The sequence below is a fragment of the Echiichthys vipera genome, assembly GCF_963691815.1.
Source record: "Echiichthys vipera genome assembly, chromosome: 15".
Lineage (NCBI taxonomy): Eukaryota > Metazoa > Chordata > Actinopteri > Perciformes > Trachinidae > Echiichthys > Echiichthys vipera.
Window position 1 is genome coordinate 2,372,903 of NC_139840.1, and position 24,318 is coordinate 2,397,220.

The following is a 24,318-nucleotide window of genomic DNA, read 5'->3' on the forward strand; positions in this document are numbered from 1 at the left end:
GGCTAGCTGCGCTCATTACGCTCCAGTCGACCCCGTCTGCGCTAACGTCACCTCTGCCTCTGCTCACAGCGAACCGCCCGCTCCTCCTGTCTTTTAGCCCCCGTCTCTAGCTCCGTGTTCGGCTAATGTCAACCTGAGACATCTCCGCGATCGCTTTGCCTCTTGCTGGCCAAAGCTAAAGAGCGTTAGCCAGGTTAGCTCCTCGGCTAACGGCGTTAGCCAGGCTAGCTCCTTGGCTAACAGGCTAACGGGCTAACTGGCTGCGTCTCCACGACCAGCGAAGCCAGTTAGCTTAGCCTGCTAAGTTGCTCTGCTAAGACCTCCCCTTTTAAAAGCTCGACACTGACTGACACAAGTGGCTTCGGCTTGTTTGCTGACAAGCCAGTTCAACTCATAAAGCTCGTGTGGTAGAGACATGTCCGGACAGTCGTCGGGCTGCGGGTTAATGTCGGTGGTTATCCACGGGGACTCGGCTCTGAACGAGCAGGAGAAAGAGCTCAACCAGCGGCTGCGACGGCTCTACCCGGCCGTTAATGAAACGGAGACTCCGCTGCCCCGCTCCTGGAGCCCGAAGGACAAGTTCAGCTACATCGGGCTCTCCCAAAACAACCTCCGTGTGCACTACAAAGGTAACGACACACTGACGACACACTCCGGTGTAATTAGCACCTCCGCTGACGGTTGGTGAAACGGACGTTAGCTCAGTTTTGACGGTTGGTGACTCGAACGTTAGCCAGCAGCCGTTGGTCGGCTAAAAACAAAGTAGGCTAGGCTAGTTAGCTTCACCGTCAACAACAACAACAACAACAAGGCAGCAGAGGACATCTTGCAAAAGCCCGAACCAGCTGGCGGAGGTGTTGTATCCATCCACAGCCACAACATTACCCTGCTAGCTCGTTAGCTTTGCCTTTGCTACCCACTTTGTCAGCCATATTAACCGCCACCACGACGGCTAATCTGCCTGAAATATAACATTTTACACTTGGATCATCCGTAAAATAAGTGCATCCCAGGCTGGTTATATGAGTCACATACTCCTCATTATTTAACGTTAGCCTAAATAACATAGGCAGCCTCTTTGGGAGGCTAATGCAGCACCATTGGGGGAGTAAATGACAGGAAATACAGTGTCCAATATCATTCTTGGCCTAAGTTACTCAGAGGATTCAGTAGGTTTCCAGTGAAGCAGCTATTCATGACATGGCAGGCCTGTAGGTGGGTACTGCAGGGTTTAACATCTAGTGACATTCAGGTTGCAGATCAAGAGGGATTTGTGTGGCGGCCTACAGGAAAAAAGCCAGTGTTAAAACCCTGCTTCCTGGGTGTGTTCCACTATTCTGGGTCTGACTGGGCCCTCTGTGCTCTTTCCTGTCACAAACTAGAGCGATCCGTCTCAACCAGTTCACCTGGATGTCTCACAGCAGGTACACGCAGAGGCTGTTGTGTAACTTCAGCATTCAGACACTGCAAACTCTGCCATGACCCCCCCCCCCCCCCCCCCTCCTCAGCAGGGGTCAGAGCTGAGCATGTAAGGCCATCTACGGCTGACTTAGGTTGTGATGTGTTAAATTGAGGCGGCGGGGTTCGTACAGGTGCTTGAAATCCTTGGAAATGCTTCGATTTTAGTGTTTTCAAGGTTTGAAAAGGGCTTGAATTTTGTAAGAAGTGCTTGCAATTGTATCTGAATTCCTTTCACAACAAACAGCCACAGAAGAGACATTTAATGTAGATTATTTCCCTCTGGTGTTATGAAACACATTTTATAGCATATGCATATGTGTTCATATACATATGTTACTCTATCACAGCTGCAAGGTGCTGGAAAAGCTTGAAAATGAACCTTGAAAGTGCTTGAATATGACCTTGGAAAAGGTGTTTGAACCCCGGGGTGGGATCTGAATCTTATTAACAGATAAACTGAGAATACAGAAAATGTTATTTTGTTAAAGATCTATCATTATATCTATTATATAGATATATATCTATATCTATTGTATTATTATTATTATAACACTGTTTTCTAAAACCCACCAACAGTTTGTCACTTGTGTTCAAACACAAAGTCCTGTAGAAAAGTCAATAATATAATATAAAACATAAAGAGTAGAGCTGAATTAATTGTTTGATTAATTTGAACCTATTTTGATACTCAGTTAAGTTTGTGTTTGAGTAAAAATGCCCTAAAATCCACAGTTTCAGGAACAACTGAGTGTTTGTTGGTCATAACAACACACTTGCATATGTCCAGACGTGCTCTGGGAAACGACGTGAGCATGTTCCACTATTTTGTGACACTTTAAAATATTAATAGATTCATTGAGAACATGATCAGCAGATGAACAAATCATGGAAATAAAAGCAATTCAAGCCCCAGAGTCAGAATCAGAATCAGAAAACCTTTAATGTGCCGCAGACGGGGAAATTCTGTTATCACAGCAGCAACAGAATATTACAAAATAAGGGAAAAAATAAGCAATAAAGTTAAATTTAAAAAGGGAAGAAATAGAAATGGACATATATACATATTCACAAACATCAACGCTTCATTTTAAGACATTTGTTTTGAATGACATTTTTCCGGTGATCGTTAAACTTGAGACAAGTAGTTGATTAATTGTCAGCGATTTTGGTTATTGATTAATCGTTAAAGCTTTTTACGAAACAAAAAAAGAGGATTCAATGCTTTCCTGCTTAATTATTTAAAGATAAATGTCTTCAGGGTTTGGAGCGTTGGTTGGACATAAAAACATGTTTTATTGAAGAAGAAGAAGAAGAAGAAGTACTTTATTTATCCCGCAACAGGGAAATTGAATGTTTTCACTCTTATTATTAATCATGTTACACACACACACACACACACACACACACACACACACACACACACACACACACACACACACACACACACACACACACACACACACACACACACACACACACACACACACACAGGCCCGAAATACACACACATGCACAAACAGGACCTATATACATGCAATTAAGGAGAGATGTTAGAGTGAGGGGGCTGCCAGTGACCGGCGCCCCGAGCAGTTGGGGGTTCGTTGCCTTGCTCCTCGGCAGTGCCCAGGAGATGAACTGGCACCTCTCCAGCCACCAGTCCACGCTCCATTCATGGTCCACACAGGGACTCAAACCATTGGATGTGACCTTGGGCTCCTGGTTTATGATATTCACAGTTTTCTGACATTTTGTAGATTAAAAGATTAATCTAAAATATGATAAATTCACCCGTAAACTAATAAAACCTTAGTTTTGAATGCAGCCTCTGTGGCTGTTGTGTGTCCTGTACGTTCTTCTCCTGAAGGCTGTTTTAATTTCTTCTGGCAACCATTTTGTCACAAAAACAAATGTAAAATGGGAATTTTTGAGCAGTATTTCAATTGATATTTAAATTTGTTTGTGGTCTTAAACAAAATCTGTGTGTTTCTAGATTAATAACAAACTTGTAAACACATGAAAACATCTGTTAAAATGGTGCAGTTTGTTTTTTCCAACCAGTTTCTTTAACATCTAAGTAAACAAATCTTATTTACTACAGAACTACAGACCCACTAACTCACATTTATTAAGCTATTATTATATTAGTGATACACTTGACATTACTCAGCATTTCCAAATATGACCGTGATATTCACACCTTTGTATTAATAGCAGCGACCTAGTTGTGTGTGCGTACTGCGGTGACGTTAAACTGCTGCTACGTAACCTCTCATAATGTAAACACGTCTGCTGTGTGACGCCTAATAATAATGCTGCTGACAGCTCTGCACCGTAGCTGCTGGAGCTAGCTGTTACGTACGGTCAGGATGAGCTGCGTCACCGCGCAGGACACCAGGAAGTCCACATTCAGAGCATTTAAGGTGGTAATCCTGAAACCGCTGACGCATTGCGTGCTCAGGGGTGTTCGTAAATGTCATGAAATGGCATCACATGTTCACTGCGCCTACGTATCCCCTCATATAACGCTTCAGGTCCGTTCTCTTAAGAATTTAAAGCAAGTCCGTTTTATATTACACCTTAAAACCCTCTTTTATGTGGAAATGTGTCAAATCCAAAAACAGTCCTAGTTCATTTCCTGTTGCAGTGAATGTGAATGACATCAGCTGACAGGAAGTGAACGAGCAACACGGCTGTTGCCTCGCAATAGAGATCTGTTGAAACAGTTTATATTGAACGTAAAGCTCACAATTACACAACATACTACTAATATTTACCTGAGACAATATTGGGACAAGCACTAATTTGCCTTCAGGCCGGTTTCGTTTTTAGCCGGCGTTGTAAAACCGTCGCTGCAGAAGCCCCTCCCTTTGACATCCTCGTCTCCGAGTAGTTATTCCTTCAGTGTCACACAGACGGCGCCCGTGCAGAAGCTTCTGTGAAAAAGACCTGAGTCACAGTGAAAACTGCTGAGGTACGCCCTCTGTTTCTTAAACACACTGTTTGATCTGGCTGAGCATGATTTGTCAGGGTCGACGGTTTCATCCTCTTCACAGCTGCTGAGAGTCGACCTACACGACCGCGCTGTGCTTTCACTCAGGGCGCCCTCCCACTGTGCCTCCGCCCCGTGCCCCGTGCTTTAGGGTCCTTGTCCCCCCCTCCAGGCCCGTTTGTACTCACACTACCTGGGCCTCGGAGAATGCTTCTTGCTGCCTATACGCCATCACGCCGTAACACGTCACACGCATTGATGACGTCATGGCGATGCGTGGCTTTGTTTCCAAATCTTTCCGTAGACCTCAGAGTTTTTGTGCGTCTTGTCGACTGTTTTTGAATCTTTTCATCGACCAAATCTGCAGCAAACACTCCACCTCCGCATCACACCAACGTGAACCTTTCACCGCCATTGTTTGAAATGTCCGCGCATGGTCCCTCCTTCTTTTTTCTACGTCCCAACAGGCGCACAGGAAATGACCTCAGAACCGCCGTAGGCCTCGTGCTCGTACACGTGCGCACGCTCTATTCGTACATGTGCAAACGTGCTTTACTAAAGCCCACCTCTCCCAAACGGGCCGTGGACGGCAAACGTGCCGCTCCTAGACGCGGTACGGTTGCACGCACACTGGTCAAAGGAACCAGACTTTAGCCGTGAAACGTGTTTGGGCACGTTACAGAGGCACAGTGTGCGTGCGCCCTTTAAACTGAATGAAAATGGACGATGACCACCAGTTTTGATTAAGGCTTGACTCGCTGTAGAAAAGCTTCCGTCTCGTCTTCACACTCATTTCCAGCCCTTTATGATTCTGAAATGACCCTTTATCCGTTTGTAACGACTGCACCTTGTTGCTCTTGTGTCTGTTTCACCCTCACCCGAAGGTCACGGCAAGACCCCTAAAGATGCAGCGTCCGTGCGGGCCACCCACCCCATCCCAGCAGCCTGCGGGGTCTACTACTTCGAGGTGAAGATCATCAGCAAAGGCCGAGATGGGTAAGCACACAGGAACATTTCCACAGCGCTTGATGTACAACACTTTTAGCTACGGCAGCGTTACGTTACCAAGGGACGATGGTGTCTGTCTGTCTGTCTGTCTGTCTGTCTGTCCCTCCGTCTGTCCCTCCGTCTGTCCCTCCGTCTGTCCCTCCGTCTGTCCCTCCGTCTGTCCCTTTAAGACTTTCAGGAAGAGAAATATTTAGCTGAGTGTCCTGAAAACAGGATGAATCCCGTTAACATCGTACCATTTTAGTTATTCTGGATCTGATCCTGTTGTTTGGGTCGGAGGCAGTTCAGGTTGTCTCCCGCAGCAGGAAGTCCTGGTTCTTTTAATCTTTTTTCATGTCGGATCAATAATCCTTCCTCTAAAACATGATTTCCCAGGAGATGATGATCCTGCTTTTCTCTTCATAACTGAGATTCTTATGAAATATCATTGCGCTGCCATATTGTGCAAAAACGCACGCACGTCCTTGGCCATATTCAGCCACTCCTATATGAATTCTGATTTATGTGATGCTTTGCTAACTGTAAATCATTATGAATGCTTTAGTTATGCATTATGAAGGTGTCATTTCTCAATACATGCCCTGTACAGCAGATACGGTTTTTATAAATTCATCTCTCATCTCATCTTCAACTTCATATCCGGGGTCGGGTCGCGGGCGCAGCAGCTCCAGCAGGGGACCCCAAACTTCCCTTTCCCGGGCCACATTAACCAGCTCTAACTGGGGGATCCTGAGGCGTTCCCAGGCCAGTGTGGAGATCTAATCTCTCCACCTGGTCCTGGGTCTTCCCCGAGGCCTCCTCCCAGCTGGACGTGCCTGGAACACCTCCCTAGGGAGGCGCCCAGGGTTCATCCTTACCAGATGATCCTGAACCACCTCAACTGGCTCCTTTCAACGCAAAGGAGCAGCGGCTCTACTTCGAGTTCCTCACGGATGCTGAACTTCTCACCCTCTCTCTAAGGGAGACTCCAGCCCCCCTCCTGAGGAAACACATTTCGGCCGCTTGTACCTGGTTCTTTCAGTCATGAATAAATTCATATCATATCACTTTATATCCTAAATTGAGATTTATTTTTTTATTTTTTTGGCAGTTTTCAAGCCTTTATTATTTAGGACAGACAGGAAATGGGGTGAGAGAGAGGGGGAGACATGCAGCAAAGGGCCGCAGGTCGGAGTCGAACCCGGAGACGCTGCCTCGAGGACCTTGAGCCTCTTTACACGGGGCGACTGCTCTAGAGATTTCTTTTTACACTTTATACGACCTCACTGTTTTTGTTCCCCGACCTATTGACCCGAGACGTCTGAATACTTTTATAATCAAAACAAATCCCCACCTTTAATTGGCTTCTGTCATGGTGACGTGTGTGTGTGTGTGTGTGTGTGTGTGTGTGTGTGTGTGTGTGTGTGTGTGTGTGTGTGTGTGTGTGTGTGTGTGTGTGTGTGTGTGTGTGTGTGTGTGTGTGTGTGTGTGTGTGTGTGTGTGTGTGTGTGTGTGTGTGTGTGTGTGTGTGTGTGTGTGTGTGTGTGTGTGTGTGTGTGTGTGTGTGTGTGTGTGTGTGTGTGTGTGTGTGTGTGTGTGTGTGTGTGTGTGTGTGTGTGTGTGTGTGTGTGTGTGTGTGTGTGTGTGTGTGTTTAGAAAAACAGTGGCTCATTGATAGTCAGATCTGTGGCACTGAACCCGCCTTTCTTTCTGCCGCTGCCGTCTCGTCAACATCAGTGTGTCTGAATCCGTCTCATGTTTTTCCCATTACTCTCCTTTCATGTTCTCTCCTCTGTGGTTGCTTCTTGTGCAGCTGTGTGTAGTTCGTGTTCTGTCTGCCTACTTAATATATTAGCTTCATGTTGTCCTGTAACGTCATTATTTAATAATGTAACACGTCAGTTTTCAGTGTTTTCCACCGTTTGCACCATTTTTTTCGGTAGTCTATTGTAAAATCTGAGCAGGGACCACAGATGAAAAGTAATCTATTGGCTCATTCTGGCTCATGTTCATTAAGATGCATCGTCCCTGTCGAGTAAATCCATGAATGAAATATTTAAAGACCGGCACAGGAGTAACAGGAGTTTCAGTCCAACGCTTAAGCCAGAGAGAAATAAGTGTCTCTAACTATTTTCTTTACATTTGTGCACACATTACTATAGATATCATTATTATAGTTACTGGAAGTGTGTCTGTCTCCGTCCATCTGCCCGTCTTTTCTCTCTCTCTCTCTCCTTCTCTTCCTCTCTCCGGTGCAGACAGATGTGCGTCCTCCACAGAGCTGGGTCTGTCTGACGTTCCTGTCTGTTATAGTGAAGGTTTTCAACGCCACCGTACTCTATGGGGGAATTGTTGGGTCTCTGTAAATCATAAATAAGTCATAGAGTGTGGTCTTTACCTACTGTAAAGTGTCCTGAGATAACTACTGTTATGATTAGGCACAGTAAATAACATTGAATAGAATACATTCAATATAACTATATGTAATAACTCAGTTAATAACTCTTAGTATCCGTGATGATCATTTGGTTTCATTCAGTACCCCCAGTCTATCGTTGTATTTCTTTAGTATTATTATTATTATAACGTACAACAATTTTAATAACCAGTATCGTTTGTTGTTTTTTTTAAAAGAAAAAGGCCAAATTACAGTTTCTTTAATTAATTTATTTATTCATTCATCTTCAACCTCTTGTCCCTGTCGGGGTCGTGGGGGGCTGGAGTCGATCCCAGCTGACATCGGGCGTGAGGTGAAAGGTTTCTTTTCTCTTCGATGACAGTAAACTGATGACGTTGAGTTGTGGACATAACTAGAGATTTGGGACATTGGTATAAACCAAACGAGTAACTGATTAATTAGGAAATAATCAAGAAATGAATCAACTGTTAAAAGCTCCCACAACAACAGGCACCTTTCTTCTTCAAGAGTTAAACTAGCAACTATGCTAACGTTGGCATGCGAAATACAACAGGACAAATCTTAGAAGGCTAGCATGCTAGCTGTTAGCAGCACTGGTGAGGATGACGATGTCAGAGTGGCAAAGTCGTCCCTCTGATTTTAATCCATCCAACGTCTTTTCCTCTGGACGTGAGTTCAGTATTTTAACTCCACAGGGTTTAAGAGCAGCTGTTTATAATTATGGAAGATAATTTTCAGCGAGGCGTGACCGGCGGCTGGTCACTTGTCTAAATCAAGTCTCACCTGTCTTCCACAGGTACATGGGCATCGGCCTCTCCGCTCAGGGTGTAAACATGAACAGACTCCCAGGTAAGACGCCACTTTACGTGCATTTGTTGTCTCTCTCTGGGTGTGGTGAGAAGAGTCGCTCTGCTTGCGTGTGTCACTGTCTGTTTCCTGCTTTCTGTATTATACCAAAGATCCTTTTAGGTGAGTTTGTGTGGGTGTCGTTTTGTCTGTGAACGTATTGTCTGCTGCAGATCGGCCTTGGTTGCTCTGGGTGTGGGTGTGACTGAGCCAGAGACTATTCATTTCAATGAGCTATGTGTCAGTTACCTGATCGCAGAGGCTGATGGACAGGATTCATTAATGAGGACAGATTTAAGTATTAAGGTTGTACAGCTTCAAAACCGCTATCAACCACTCCTCTCCTTCTTAATGAATTGGCACCATTACGACAGCATTGGTAGACGTCAGCTCTACACTCCACAGAGGTTATCAGGCTCAACAGGAGCCCCTGCACCCCTCCGCCCCTCTGAAAAGTGGACCCACCCAGTAGCTCCAGTGCCTTCGTGCAAAGATAACAAGAGTACGCAGAGTAAACTGAGTCCCACCGATGGACAGATGCCCGTGAAAACTCACTATTGAGAAATTGATGCCAAACTGCTTCAGAGTCCAGTGCTCTCCCCCAGTGACGGATGTGACAGTTGCAGGATTAACTCTGCAGCTCAGCAGTAACTCAAAGTGTCCTGCCACTTGGTTTCTGAAGTGAAAACGGCCCAGAGGCCGACGATGCTGCGGCAGAGGCTGCTGCTCCCTCCATCTCCCTGAGAAATAACACTCTGACAAAAAAAACAACACCACCAGAATCTGGGATGAATCTGTGGAGTTCAGGTTGCATCTGCTCTGTCCTATTTAGACAGTAGTTTAACACCATGACTGACCATGCTTTAAGGTTGTTACAGAAATTAGGGTTAGGTACTGAACCCCAGCAGGCCTTCCTCGTTGGAGTTTTGTAGACACTAGACTTTGACGCAGAATAAACCATCTGTTGTGTTTTTATGCCTTGTCATTGCCTATAACAGCACTCTTATTCTGAAACTTCACATCCTGCAGGTTGGGACAAGCACTCATACGGTTACCACGGAGACGACGGCCACTCCTTCTGCTCGTCCGGCACCGGGCAACCCTACGGACCCACGTTTACGACGGGTGATGTGATCGGCTGCTGCGTTAACCTCATCAACAACACCTGCTTCTACACAAAGAATGGCCACAGCCTAGGTAAGGACAGAATACGTAACCAGGGCCTGTGTATTACCCTGTGGGACAGTGTCAGTGTCAATAAACAGTGCTGATGTGTTGGTATTTTCTACTTGGGACTGAAATAACTATAGCTCAGTAAACCTGAGTGTGTGCCGGGTGCATCAGAGGGCAGCAGGACTTAAACAAATCATTAAGAAGGGAGGGGACCTTAAACAGATTTAATGATGCTGTGTAAACGGCCTGTTTAACATGGGGCTCAATGAGAAACTGCTCTGTTATGAAACCTGCCCCTAGTGGACACTCAGAGAACTGACGCTGACGGAGCTTCCTGATTGGATCAAACAGGAAGTTGCTGTAGTTGGGGCTCGGTTGTGTCACAGGAAGCGCAGACGGTCACACTGAGCCACAGACTCTGAACATTAACCGACGTTAACCTTCAAGCTAAAATCTCTTCCTAGCATGAAAACGCGTCTCACTGCACCTTAAACTGTGCAATTTGAGCCCAACCACTCTTGAAACTGCACGCGTTGTCAGCCTGTTTTGCGGGCATCACATAACATGAGCGTACAATAGAACATACTCGTCTGAAAGACCTAAGCCGTAGCTTTCTGCTGCAAAAAGAATGAATGCTCTAGCTACAACAGTTCTTATTGGAGATGGTTTTAAACAGGAACCACGTGCGGCCGCTCCGTTTTCAAAGGGTTAAGCTGAAATAATTTTTTTTTTTTGGATTTAATGATAAATCTACAAAAAGCAGTAGTATTTAAAATACTGTAACTTCACTTACATTCGAAAGTCAGCCTGCTACTTCAGTGTCGCATGAACGCAAGGGTGGCGCTCCAGACACGGGGTTAATGTGATATCGCTATGGAAACCGTCTCTCTCATTTACTTGACATTTAAGAAACCGGGTTACTGCGCAAAGATGATAGTAACCAGATTACCACACAGAGCGTGTGTGCGTGTGCGTGTGCGTGTGCGCGTGCGTGTGCGCGTGCGTGTGCGCGTGCGCGTGTGTGCGTGTGTGCGTGTGCGCGTGTGCGCGTGTGTGCGTGCGTGTGTGCGTGTGTGCGTGTGTGTGTGTGTGTGTGTGTGTGTGTGTGTGTGTGTGTGTGTGTGTGTGTGTGTGTGTGTGTGTGTGTGTGTGTGTGTGTGTGTGTGTGTGTGTGTGTGTGTGTGTGTGTGTGTGTGTGTGTGTGTGTGTGTGTGTGTGTGTGTGTGTGTGTGTGTGTGTGTGTGTGTGTGTGTGTGTGTGTGTGTGTGTGTGTGTGTGTGTGTGTGTGTGTCTGTGTGTCTGTCTGTCTGTCTGTCTAGGACTCTCCTTCATGCTGACTCTCTCTCTCTCTCTCTTCCTCTGCAGGCATTGCCTTCACAGACCTTCCAGTAAGTACCCACATTACGTTGACTCCTATGTTGTGAAGTCCTCTTTTTAGTTTCCATGATGAATCAGGCCTGAAGGACACGAGGCTGTTTACAGAAGTGAAATGTTTGATTTCCTGCAGAATGTCCACTCAAGTCCAAATGTTTACGCTGTGTGAAATGTATTAGCGTCTGGAAAACTGGGGGGGTTTAGATGTTAATGATGGGGGGGGGGGGGGGGGGGGGTGTCTATGGATGGGAAAATAAGCCTGGACACAGTTCACACACACCTGGAATAACACATTGTAAAGTATAATAGGTGATATCGTGTAATTAGAGGTGTTGTGGTCAGCATGCAGGGACATATTTCTGCGTCCTGTCTACATCACTTCTGTACTGATGATGATGATGATGATGTCATTTCCATGCAGTTCCTTTGACTACACACGGCCATAAACAGGCAGATTTGATCCATTTATGTTATCAATTGTATGGTGCCACTTAAGTCTGCTCCAATCTTTTATTGTACATAGAAAGGCAGTGTATTGTGCTCATGTACCTACTTAATTAGATACACATGCAACAACAACATGAGTAATCTGTCGACCAGAAGCCACTGTCGAAACAGGTCACTGGTCAAACCGAAACAGCGGCGCCCACTGAAGTGGCGTTAACAGTGGGTTGCTTCTGCTTCAGATGCTGAGTGGTCAATGACATCGTTGGCTTCTTCGTTAAAATGGTCCCAAACTTTGGACGTTCTCTTTCTTTTCTGGGCTCCGTTACCACGGCAACTGAAACCCAGATGTAGTGGTGTGCATCTGCAAAAACGGCCCGTGTGGAACAATGATCGCTGCGCTGAGCAGAAAACATAACGCGCCAGATTTGCCGAATCCTCGAGGCAGAGATTTGCATCGATGATATTTTGTAATGGTTTCAGCCCTACATCAGTTACCTAAAGTGAAATAATAGTTTTTTCAGCTATAATGCAACAGTAACGACTCAGGTATATCTGTCATTTTCTAAAACTTACCAACAGACGGATAAAGTCTGTAACTAGCTGCTGAAGAAAGTGCAACATATTTTTTTAGGACTTGGTGGAGACCAAAAACGGAGCTTAGAGGAGTGTGAGTATTGGACTTGATCAGGTCCACAGTGGTCTCCAGTGCTGGAGGATGGTGTGTGTGTGTGTGCGTGTGTGAACAGGACGTCACTTGTGTTGCTTTGTTCGGCTCCTGGTCCGGCTTCATTATGTGAACCATTCCCACCACACGGACATTCATTCTAATGGGATTCATGCATTTATTAACCGCATCGAGTTGTGAGCAAGACACTCGTTCACGTCTTTCTAAGTAGCTAAAAGAAACCGGGGCCGACTGTTTTTGTTTTTTTCCGGGGGAGAAGAAAATCGGAGTCTTGGCCACAACAATAATCCATTGAGCAGCAAAACAGGCTTGGCTGTGAGCCACACATTCATGATCCTCCAGAGTTGTGCAGAGAAGTGCGTCACCTCGGCGCAGCTGACCTTTGTAGTTATTGGACCGTGACAAAGGCAACTCTAAGAGAGAGAGACACACACACACACACACACACACACCTTTTGTACTGCTGTTCTTATGGGAACTAATCCACTATATTTATTCCCTGACCCATAACCTGCTCCTAACTCTGATTTCAACCAGTTCCTTTACCCTGAACAGCCCAAGACTTTAATCTCACCCTACTACGTCACACAGTCAAACTTTTAAACTTGTAGTGATGCTTTCAAGATCTAACTCTGTCATTGTGTTGAGGGCCTGTTGTCAGTCACCACCTCCTCTGATCAAATCAAGGCTGTGATTAGATTTTTAGGCTGGCAGAACAACATATAACCGTACATACACACATGCATGCATGCATGCAAGCCTCCTCCCCTCACATTCATCTCCTCCTCCTGTCATCACAGACGTCACAACGACTGTTCCCAGAAACAAGACACAGACATGTACTTAACCCTGTGGCTTTGGCACGCAACATGTCAACAACTCGCACAGTAACGGCACAGAGAACTCCTAAACAAGTCCCTGTTTCCCCGTCCAGTGGGTCTGAACCCATTTATGCAGTTCCTGTTCATAGAAGAAAGAAACTCGTTCAATTTTACACAACTATGAAGTAAACGTTTTCAGAAATGCCTCTGAACCAGTGTAGGCCGTTCCTCTTGTTGTCTCGGCGCCCAGATTTGAAGTTTTGAAGGTCTTCGTTCCCGGCTGCTGCTGTTTGGATCTCGTCAGACGGTGCCCACAGCCTTTTAAAGGCCTGGTCTTAGTTTTGTCTGCTGCTGGTTCAAGTCCCGTGAGTCACTGCCCAGTTCTCAACGTTCAAACCATTCAGAGCTTTGGCAACCACATTAAAATTAGAATTGTTGGATTTGAATATAGAAACATTGCAAGTCTTAAGGGCGCCCTCCCACTGTGCCTCCGTCCCGTGCCCCGTGCCGTTAGGGTCCTTGTCCCCCCCTCCAGGCCCGTTTGTACTCACACTACCTGGGCCTCGGAGAATGCTTCTTGCTGCCTATACGTCATCACGCCGTAACACGTCACACGCATTGATGACGTCATGGCGATGCGTGGCTTTGTTTCCAGATCTTTCCGTAGACCTCAGAGTTTTTGTGCGTCTTTAGTCATTTTGCATTTCCTTGTTGTCATCCTGGGTACGTGGTCATTTAGCATCTCTGTGATTGTTTCTGGGGGATTTCCGCAACTTTTTGTGAGTCAGGCCTCTGGGCCCCTGGGCCTGTTCCCACGAGGCCTGTTCAGAAATCCATCCATGAGTCTGCGGGAAAAATAGTCCAACAACTGCACCATGTAGCTGTATTTATGTGCCCTGTATTCAGTGATTAAAGCTTCCTTAAAGGTTTACTCATTATAGCAGTTAACCAGACTGGATCCAGAGGTTGTAGTGACTGATTTGGAAGTTTAGTGCTCAAAGTGTGTCATTGATCCTTAAGAATCACTTGATCAGCTTGTTAGATGTATTGTGGTCTAGAGCTCCTCCTCTCTGCCCCTTTAATGTCTCCCTCATGTGACAAAAAATCCTTGTCAGCCTGATAAAAACTTTATAAGCCAGGAAAATTGAGTGTTGAGGGATAGTTTGTGGACAAAAAGCTTGTTTCTGGACTTCAGTTCTCCTGTTTTTCCTCTCCTTGTTTTGATTTGTTGTCCAGATTACATTCCCAAGCTCCCTTTCCCTCTTATCATCCTTATTCCTCACTCTCTCTTCTCTCTGCTGCAGCCCAACTTGTACCCGACCGTGGGCCTTCAGACTCCAGGGGAGGTGGTGGACGCAAACTTTGGCCAGCACCCCTTTGTGTTCGACATCGAGGACTACATGCGCGAGTGGAGGACAAAGATCCAGGCCCAGATCGACCGGTGTCCCATCGGAGAGCGCGAGGGCGAGTGGCAGTCCATGATCCAGAAGTGAGTTCGCTGCCGGACAACAGGGCTTTAGACGAGAATACGAGCAATTATGGCGACTGAGTATCACCAGCCGTGACGGTTACGCTGAGCAAGACTTTAAACAGTACTCAGTATCTACAGACTATCTAATCTAACCATTCACACCACATTCACACACCCATGCGCAGCACAGGGAGCAATTCGGGCTTCAGTGTCTTGCCCAAGGACACTTTGGACCGGGGAGCTGGGGCTCGAATCACCGATCTCTCAAATGGAGGACGACCCACTCATGTTTAACATGTTCATTTAATTCAGCAACACCAGCTTCAGGCTCAGTTTGAAGCATCTATTTTTGGAATTAAACCCTTCAAATAGTCTCAGTGGTCGACTTATGAGTAACGCGACGTATCGGATACTGTAGGTGACAGGAAATGAGCGCTGACATGACGAGGCTCGAGGCCCAGATGGACCACGTCCCCATCAGAGAGCAGGAGCCGTGATCCAGAAGTAAGAGCCCTGCGACTGATGGGATTAGCACTCTGTTGCTATGATTACTTGTCCTGAATGGATTTAATCTCCATTTGATGGGGATTGGGGTTGAGAGCGGGGGTGGTGTTGAGGGCGCCGTTGCCTTTTATCCAGGAAAGTCGCCTCAGCGCGCGGGATTGAAAACAGGAAGTGTGTGTGTGTGTGTGTGTGTGCTCGTTATTGTCTGTGTAGAGCAGCAGAAACACGATGAGCAGACGGCGACGGATCTCCCCACAAACACTGCTGGCAGCGTCAGGAGAGAGGATTTTTAGTGCTGTGGACAAATAATAAGCAGTCCAGGAGGGGATTTATCCTTCAACAACACTGGTGCATTGTGGGTCATTTTAGTATTAATCTCTCTAAACAGATTCTGCAAGTGAGAGCAGAATCTGTTTAGAGAGATTAGGGCGCCCTCCCACTGTGCCTCCGTGCCTTGCCCCGTGCTTTAGGGTCCTTGTCCCCCCCTCCAGGCCCGTTTGTACTCACACTACCTGGGCCTCGGAGAATGCTCTGCTGCCTATACGTCATCACGCCGTAACACGTCACACGCATTGATGACGTCATGGCGATGCGTGGCTTTGTTTCCAGATCTTTCCGTAGACCTCAGAGTTTTTGTGCGTCTTGTCGACTGTTTTTGAATCTTTTCATCGACCAAATCTGCAGTAAACACTCCACCTCCGCATCACACCAACGTGAACCTTTAACCGCCATTGTTTGAAATGTCCGCGCATGGTCCCTCCTTCTTTTTTCTATGTCCCAACAGGCGCACAGGAAATGACCTCAGAACCGCCGTAGGCCTCGTGCTCGTACACGTGCGCACGCTCGTGCTCGTACACGTGCAAACGTGCTTTACTAAAGCCCACCTCTCCCAAACGGGCCGTGGACGGCAAGTGTGCCGCTCCTAGACGTGGTACGGTTGCACTCACACTGGTCAAAGGAACCAGACTTTAGCCGTGAAACGTGTTTGGGCACGGTAGGGAGGGACAGTGTGAGTGCGACCTCAGAGTTTGTTTTCCATGTGTAGTCTGACTTTTATTGACTAATCACATTTCTATCTTCTTTGAAACTTGACTGTTGATAAGATAAGCTTTGATTTCTGAGCAGGTTCACCAGCTTCATTCATTTCTTGTGTCAGTCTAACGGTTCACACCTGATGCAGATCTTTTCAAAGTCCAGTGGAAATGAACCAGTTAGCTGATTAATGTTCTGCTGACCTCGACCCAAAGACGTCCCTGTCAAGAAACGCACATACGTTGACCATGACCATGAAGAAAGGCTCTCACCTGTCTAATGTACTGGTGCGTTTTCTCCTGCCGACGCGTCTAAGTGTGATTTGTTTGTCTCCTCTCTTGTCTCGGCAGGATGGTGGCTTCATACCTGGTGCACCACAGTTATTGTGCCACAGCTGAAGCCTTCGCCAAATCCACAGACCAGGCCGTGCACGAGGAGCTGGCCTCCATCAAAAACCGACAGAGTGAGTCTCGTCTTCCTCACGGACGCCGGCAGCGTGTGAAAAAAGTATTAAATATATTAACTGAACAAATGTGATCTTCTCTCAGCGTGAGGGGAAACTAAATCCATAAGATGCTTAATGTATAATCTCATTAAACACTGGGAATGTAATCCCAAGAAAGTAAAATGTTTAAGCCCACATGGTTCCTGCCACACACACACACACACACACATACACACACACACACACACACACACACACACACACACACACACACACACACACACACACACACACACACACACACACACACACATATATATTTATATATATTTGTAAAAATCCCGTTCTGAAGGAAGTATTGAGGAGCTGTGGAGACGTCCCAGACATCAGATTTAAGACGGTGGGCTTTGTGTAAATCCAGGTCTGTGTCATGGCGACGTGGACACTGTTCAGACGAGCGCTGTTTGGTCCGTTAGTGGCGACAGTCCCCGCGGGACGGAGCATCAGAGATCTGCTGAATCAGCACGATCTTCCATGTGTTGGGCCAAACGGCGTTCACCTGAACACAGCGTCCACGTCGCCGTGACGCGGACCTGGATTTAAAACAGCAAATGTCAATGTAATAAAAACATCTTAATCTTCTTTTATAGTATTTAATGACAAAGACTAATATTCAAACATGAACGTTCCCTCCAGTATCATGAGTCGAATCACGATCAGTGTCTGTGTGAATGAAGCTGTGCAGCACTGGTGCAGAGGACAGCACACACACAGAAGACGTGGTATTGGTACGGTCTCTTTAAACCTGTTCACTGCTGCTCCGCAGAGATCCAGAAGCTGGTGTTGTCGGGTAGAATGGGCGAGGCCATCGAGACCACCCAGCAGCTCTACCCCAGCCTTCTGGAGAGGAACCCTGACCTCCTCTTCATGCTCAAGTAAGACCCACGCTGCACTTCACGTTGGATGGAACTTAACCACGTATTTGATCATCACACGCCTGTTATTGTTTTATATTTAGGGCGGAAACATTTACTCGAGTAACTCAAGCTACTCAATGATTTATGTAATTCCTATCCTGCGCGTTACGCAGCCGGCTCAGCGAAGGGATCCTTTTCCCACACGGGCCTTTTTTTGCGGATTCTCGTCGTTACAGCCCGGAAAAGACGGAGAATACGTTTGGGATCATTTCACACTTAAAAAGGAGCCAAAAAGGTTCAAAGTGTCCACTGTGAACTAGAACTGTTAGACCTCTACCACAACAGCACGACATCGATGAGCCAGCGTCTGAGCCCAGAGCAGCCCGTCGCTAACGCCACTTCACCGAGCACCGCCGTTCTGCTTTAAGGAGGGCGGTTGCCGTAGTAACGTTAAATGTCCTGGTGAACACCTCCATGTTTAGTTGTAGTTTAGTGTAGTTCAGGACGTCACCTCCCTGATCCGTCTTTAGAGGTTTGTTTGAGTGAATGTGTCAGTGGAGTTTTGTTCGTTGCTTGTTGTTACGGTAACAGGAAGAGAGCGAGTCGCTCTTCCTGATAATATTTATCTCTAATTCATTTATAAATTCATCTGTTTGTCTCTAAACCTGTTTGAGTAAACACACGTGCGCCACGGAGAATTTCATGAACCACTTTAAATTGTTTAAATAGAAACTTATTCATGGTAAACTGTGGGTGTATTGCCTCCAGCACGCAGGCACACGCATACATGCACGCACACACACACACACACACACACACACACACACACACACACTCACACTCACACTCACACTCACACTCTCACACTCACCCCTGTGTTAGGTTACTACACCAAAGAGGTCACCCCAGACATAATATATTATTAGTAGTAATGGTTAGTAACGAGAGTATTGCCTTTAACACACACACACACACACACACACACATCTCGTCTCTCTGTCTTCCGCACGCACGTGTGCACACAAACACACACTCACCCACCCCTGTGTTAGGTTATCACACCAAATTTTTACGCAAAATTAGATATATTTTATTTTTTGGGTAGAATGCTTGATTACAAAAGATTGCATAGCTGCAGCTCTACAAATCTTAAATAAGAAATTCTGCTGCTTGTGGTGCAAAAGTCCTTTTCTGTGTCTTAAGTGTAACTGACACACGTGCTGTGGTAGAGATCATGATCAGGCAACGATATTCATTCATCTTCATCCTCTTGTCCCTGTCGGGGTCGTTGGGGGGCTGGAGCTGATCCCAGCTGACATCGGGCGTGAGGCGGGGTCCACTCTGGACAGGACGCCGGTCTATTTGATGAATGATACTTAAAGATATTGTATTTCTCTTTCTGTAACTCGTCCTTGTGTGTCTGTCTTCATGCCATAATATTCCAATTTATTACATTTTATTGCCTCTTCTGTCTTCTCTCCTGTTTAATCCTCTTCTCTCTGCATCCTTTCTTTTATTCCTTCCCTCTTGTTCACTTCTGTCTCTTTCTCTTTTGTACTTTTTCACCTTTGTTCCATTTCATCTTTGTTTCTTCTTTTCATTCCCTGTTTGCTTCGTTTGCTGTGTTTCTGCTTCTGTATTCTTCCTCTCATGCTCTTCCCTGTCCCCCCCTCCCCTCTGCGTCCTCAGGGTGAGACAGTTCATAGAGATGGTGAATGGGACGGATAGCGAGGTGAGGTGTCTTGGAGGTCGCAGCCCAAAGTCTCAGGACAGTTACCCCGGCTCCCCCCGCTCCTTCAGCAGCCCCAGCCACAAAGCCAGCAGCTCCCAGCCCTACCTCCCAGGTACGCTCCAGCTCCAGCTCCAGCTCCGCGGGTCCATCTGCCGCTCTGGAACAGACAGAATTACGACGGTTACCTTGTTTCACAGCCTAGTATCTGCTCTGCAACACGTGCTCAGTGTGATCACATGCAGCTGTGACGTGATTACCAACAGATCGTAATCTTCTTTTTTTTAAAGGCTGAAACAAAAACAGCATCTGTGAAAGTTCACTGATCAGTTTCTTACTGCCAGTTTCAACTAAAGTACTCACTTAGTAGCATCATTCAATAATCACACATTTATAAACCACAAAGAAAAAGCTGCACTTTGTTTTTGTTTGATTTAAATCAGAAAGGTTGAAAACCCCATTTACCCTGTTTTAAGGACGTATAAGCAGAGAACTGTCTCTTTATCGGCTAAATCACTTGTTAACAGACGAAACACGTCCGATCTTTCCCTCTCCTGTCGTTTCCAGGTTCGGACAGCAACTGCTGTAACGGTGTGACGTCTAACAAGAGCCACAGCTCCTCCCCTCACAGTCACAAACCCTGCCCGCCGGGCTCTGGCTCCACCCCCCCGGCGTCGGACGTCAGCCTCAACGGGAGCCGCAGCCAACAGCCCATAACCAGGTACTGAGGGAAAACAACACACGGACATGAACACGGTCATTTGCTCATTGAGCTGAATGTTTGCTTTAAAGTGGCTGTGATTGGATGAGGTTAAATCCACGCGGCTGCAGAACAATAATTCTTTCTTACCCGGTTTCTCTGCAGAGATTCTGGTTTTAGATGCGCTCCTGAACGAGTCCTCGTGTCCGTCAGATCCATGTTTCTCCAGGTCGGTCATGTGTTCGCTCCCTCGGTCTGAGTCGATTTAAAGAATCATCTACAGACGGGCTCTGTGGTGTCGTTGGTTTGATACTTTCAGATACGTTTTCGCTCTGTGCGTCTGCTTATAAATGAGCCCAGGACTGTCGGCAGGAGCCCCGTCAACCATGTCTGTCTCTCTCTGTGTCTGTCTGTCACTATGAAACCAGGCCCACGCTGGCTGCAGGCAGTGATGAAGCAGAGAGGAGCTGTACAGAGTTCAGAGTAGTGATACTAAAACGTGAAATAGTCATGTTTCTAACGGCTGGGCACCACAGTACCTTTCTAGTATCGGTTTAACGTGCAACATCACAAGCCAGAACGTTTTTATCCCAGAATGTGAACTCGTGCAGGCAGACTTTTCTCCAGCACTGTGGAGACCGGCGTGGGAAGCTCATACAGAAAAGCTGCTGTGTGTGAAGTGAACTTAATAGCATGAATTGCTGTGACCTCCTTAAAAGTAGTCTCCTCCAGTGGTGTCACATCTCCACCTCGCCACAGTGGCATAGACGTATACACCTGGGTGTGTCTGTGCACTGACATCAGTGTTGGGTGTGATTAGTGACGGAGCACAGATGAGCCAGCAGTAAAGAGAGAGTTTTAATGTCCAGTCAAAGGAAAATCAACAGGCAACATTCACTGAGGAATCACTGAACACACACACTGACGTGTTCGTCCTTACCCTCGTGTCCCACCTCAGTAGCGACGTGGACATGGAAGTCGACCACTTCACCAACGGAGTGACAGAATCGTCCTCCAACGGTTTCCTCAACGGCAGCTCCAAACACGCCACCGAGCCCGACGACTGTGACGCAGACATGGGTGAGTGGAGAGTGTGTGTGAGTGTGTGTGGGTGATGAACCACTGTAAGAGTTCGACAGCATCATTCTTTCTGTATAAAATGTCCTGTTTTAAACACTTTGAGGTAATAATCAGGGACTGGAGCTTATTCCACTCTTGTAACTCGCTGGGTAAGCACTCCAGCTCAGTGCCTGTGCTGTGTCTCTACCCTCACCACATTAAAACGTGCACATTTTGCATGGCGACACTGGCCGCGGCTGCGCAGAGGTGGAGTCGGCTCAGTCCAAACGGCAGCTGTGCGGCGGGAGCCAGGCGGCCATCGAGAGAATGATCCACTTCGGCAGGGAGCTCCAGAGCATGAGCGAACACCTCCGCCGCGAATGTGGCAAGAACTCGACCAACAAGAAGATGCTCAAGGTAACGCAGACATACCTCCCATCTCTTCTGTGTGAACCCGACGCTGTCAGCAGGTCCCGCAGCTCGGCTGTGCTCAGACAACACTGTTTACTTTGCTTACTTAAATACTTCTTTAGTGTGTTTATGTAAAGAAACGCACAAGTCAACAGACTAAGCTAACTCACACGGTTTACGTAGCAGAACGCAGGTGCTGACACTTGGCTGAACCTAGGAACTAATATTGAAATGACATTTTCAGCATTAATTACTTTAAGAAATTCAGATGAACTTCAGGTTGTAACGTTAAATCATCTGGGCGTCATTTTCCGGTTTCCTTCCTCCTTTAGTGAACAGAACATCTTTGCGTTGTGAACAAAACACGCCACACGTTAGTCCAGGGGTGGGCAATTCTGGTCCTGGAGAGCCACTGTCCTGCATGTTTTAGGTTCCTCCCTACCCTCACACACCTGAGTCTAACAATGATCAAACTGTGACGAGCATCAGCTGCTTGATAACGAGCAGAGCATCAGACTCAGGTGTGTTAGAGCAGAGAGAAACCTAAAACATGCAGGACAGTGACCCTCCAGGACTGGAGTGGCCCACCTCTGCGTTAGACCGTTTCTTCCTCTCTGTCCTGACTCCTTGTTGAGAGTTTTCAGTTGCGTCACATGAGGCTGGCGTCGTTGTTCTGTGATGAACTGTCAGAAAAACATGACGTAAGTGAAAGCAATTGATCAGCTCTCATAGGGACAATAGATCGAACCGCTCCGCTCTGTCGCCGTCAGAGCTGCCTGTGAAACACGTTCTTGTATCTGTGTGGAGGAGAAAGGGGAGCGCTGTGCACTGGTGTGATCTGTTGATGTTGGTGTCTCTCCTGCTGCAGGATGCGTTCAGCCTGCTGGCCTACTCGGACCCCTGGACCAGCCCGGTCGGCTACCAGCTGGACGCCATTCAGAGAGAGCCGGTCTGCTCCACTCTCAACAGTGCAATATTAGGTACGTCCGCTGTCCGCGCTGCCTGGACCGAAAATAACAATTTATTTATTTATTTATTTATTATATTAGACCATGTGAGACTTGGAAGGCATGGAGGCAGGGAGCCCCTTTATCATCCGTAGTCCTGACGCTGTTCTTCCTCCTCTCCCTCCCTCCTTTGTTTTTTTCTCCCTCTCCAGAGACTCACAACTTGCCCAAGCAGCCCCCCCTGGCCCAGGCCGTGGGGCAGGCCGCCCAGTGCCTCTCCATCATGGCACGAACTGGCAGCGGCTCCTGCGCCTTCGCCTCTGTGGACGATTACCTGCACTAGCCCTGTGTACACACACACACACACACACACACACGCACTCGGAGGACCTGTCCAGACATGGCTCCCTCCACCTGCTCCATCAGTGTAGTCCTATTATTCGAGGGGACGCTCCTCTGCACGATAACAAGTAGTACCAAGTTAACCTCCTCACTCGCCTTTTATCGGCACGAACGCCACCGAGGACCAGGAGTCATGTCTGGGCAGATCTGTCCAACTGCAAACACACACCACATACATTTAACACACACACACACACACACGCACACACACACACACACACACACACACACACACACACACACACACACACACACAACCTCCCTTTCCATCGTAAATATGAAAATGCGCCTCCACCTTGGTTGGCCTCACGAGCCCCCTCCCCTCCCCCTCCGGTCCTCTGAGGCTGCGTCTGCATTGTCCTGACTAACAGCGCGGACGCCAACCAAGAGCAGCCAACCTGAAAATACTCTGAGAGTCGACCTGATGCGGGCTCGCCGCAGATACCCGCCCCCCCTGTACCCTCGGGCATCAGACGGACTGACACAAAAAAACAAACCCTGGTAAAAAATATAAATGGGGGAGAAAAACAACAACAAAAGAAAACAGATGAGCGACCGCCATGGCGACCACCCTCTAACGTGGTCCCTGTAAACCTGGCCTACCAGACACACACACACACACACACACACACACACTCATAACACACAGGGTTGAAAAGTCTTCACAGAGGCTTCGCTGACGATCCAACTCCAGCCAGCGCCAGGCTCCTCCCCCGCCTCGCCTTCACCTTCACCTCCCCCCCTGCACCGACTCCCTCCCTCCCTCCCCCACCCTCCACTCCCTCCAGGACATGGGTGGAGGCTCATGCGAGGCACGTGGACTCGGGACTGCGAAGAAGCGGGTGGAGAAACCCCCGTCTCCACTCATCGCCCCCTGTTTTTAACCTTCTTCTGTTTTTGTTGTTCATGGGCGGAGTGGATCGTGACCTGGCTCTTGTTTTGTTTTTAGTTTCTCCAGGTTTACGCGGCATGGTGCAGACGACGACCATTATTATTATTATTATTATTATCATTATATTAATTATTGTTACTTGCATTCACAGTATATTTGTTGAGCGCCAGCAAGAGCAAGTTCCACTTATAATAAAGGTCCCGATTCCACCGATCTCCCCGTGACGAGCGTGTGTACATGTTAACGTTTCTATACCACTTTAACAAAATGGAGTTCTATCAATAGAGTGAAATATTTAGTTATCAAATGAAAAAACAACAACCCTCAGACCTTTAATGCTTTGTACTGACACTGGGGACAGTCTGTGTGTGTGTGTGTCCCGTCCTGTCGCCTCCAGGGTTCCTACGCAGGTGGGAACTGGATCAGATTTGACCGTTTCCACGTCTTTAAGGTTCTGGAAAACTGCTCTGAAGTCCTGAAACACACAGTTTGAGTCCACGTGTGCTGGTACTTACCCGTGCAGGTCTGTCTCTGCTGCAGCTGAGCTCAATTTGGCAATTAACGTGAAAGACTCTTTAAACACTTAGAGTCTGGAGCTTCTGGAGAC

General features: G+C 47.1%; 1 protein-coding gene across 1 annotated transcript; it reads left to right on the plus strand.

The window, feature by feature from the left end:
* Positions 1-23,924, plus strand: ranbp9 (RAN binding protein 9). The gene is made up of 14 exons (XM_083928535.1): positions 1-629; positions 5,335-5,446; positions 8,653-8,705; positions 9,732-9,899; positions 11,241-11,263; positions 14,507-14,691; positions 16,560-16,672; positions 17,481-17,589; positions 19,261-19,415; positions 19,868-20,021; positions 20,959-21,080; positions 21,325-21,476; positions 22,339-22,450; positions 22,630-23,924. Exons 1-14 carry the CDS (start codon positions 416-418, stop codon positions 22,758-22,760), a joined length of 1,803 nt encoding a protein of 600 aa, XP_083784661.1. The 5' UTR covers positions 1-415; the 3' UTR covers positions 22,761-23,924.
* Positions 23,925-24,318: the final 394 nt, after the last annotated feature.

Excerpts from the sequence above, each read along its gene's own strand:
- ranbp9 (XM_083928535.1), top strand. The coding sequence starts at position 416 with ATGTCCGGACAGTCGTCGGGCTGCGGGTTAATGTCGGTGGTTATCCAC. Across the intron at positions 630-5,334 it reads CCTCCGTGTGCACTACAAAG|GTCACGGCAAGACCCCTAAA; the intron begins GTAACGACACAC and ends CCTCACCCGAAG. Across the intron at positions 16,673-17,480 it reads CTCCATCAAAAACCGACAGA|AGATCCAGAAGCTGGTGTTG; the intron begins GTGAGTCTCGTC and ends GCTGCTCCGCAG.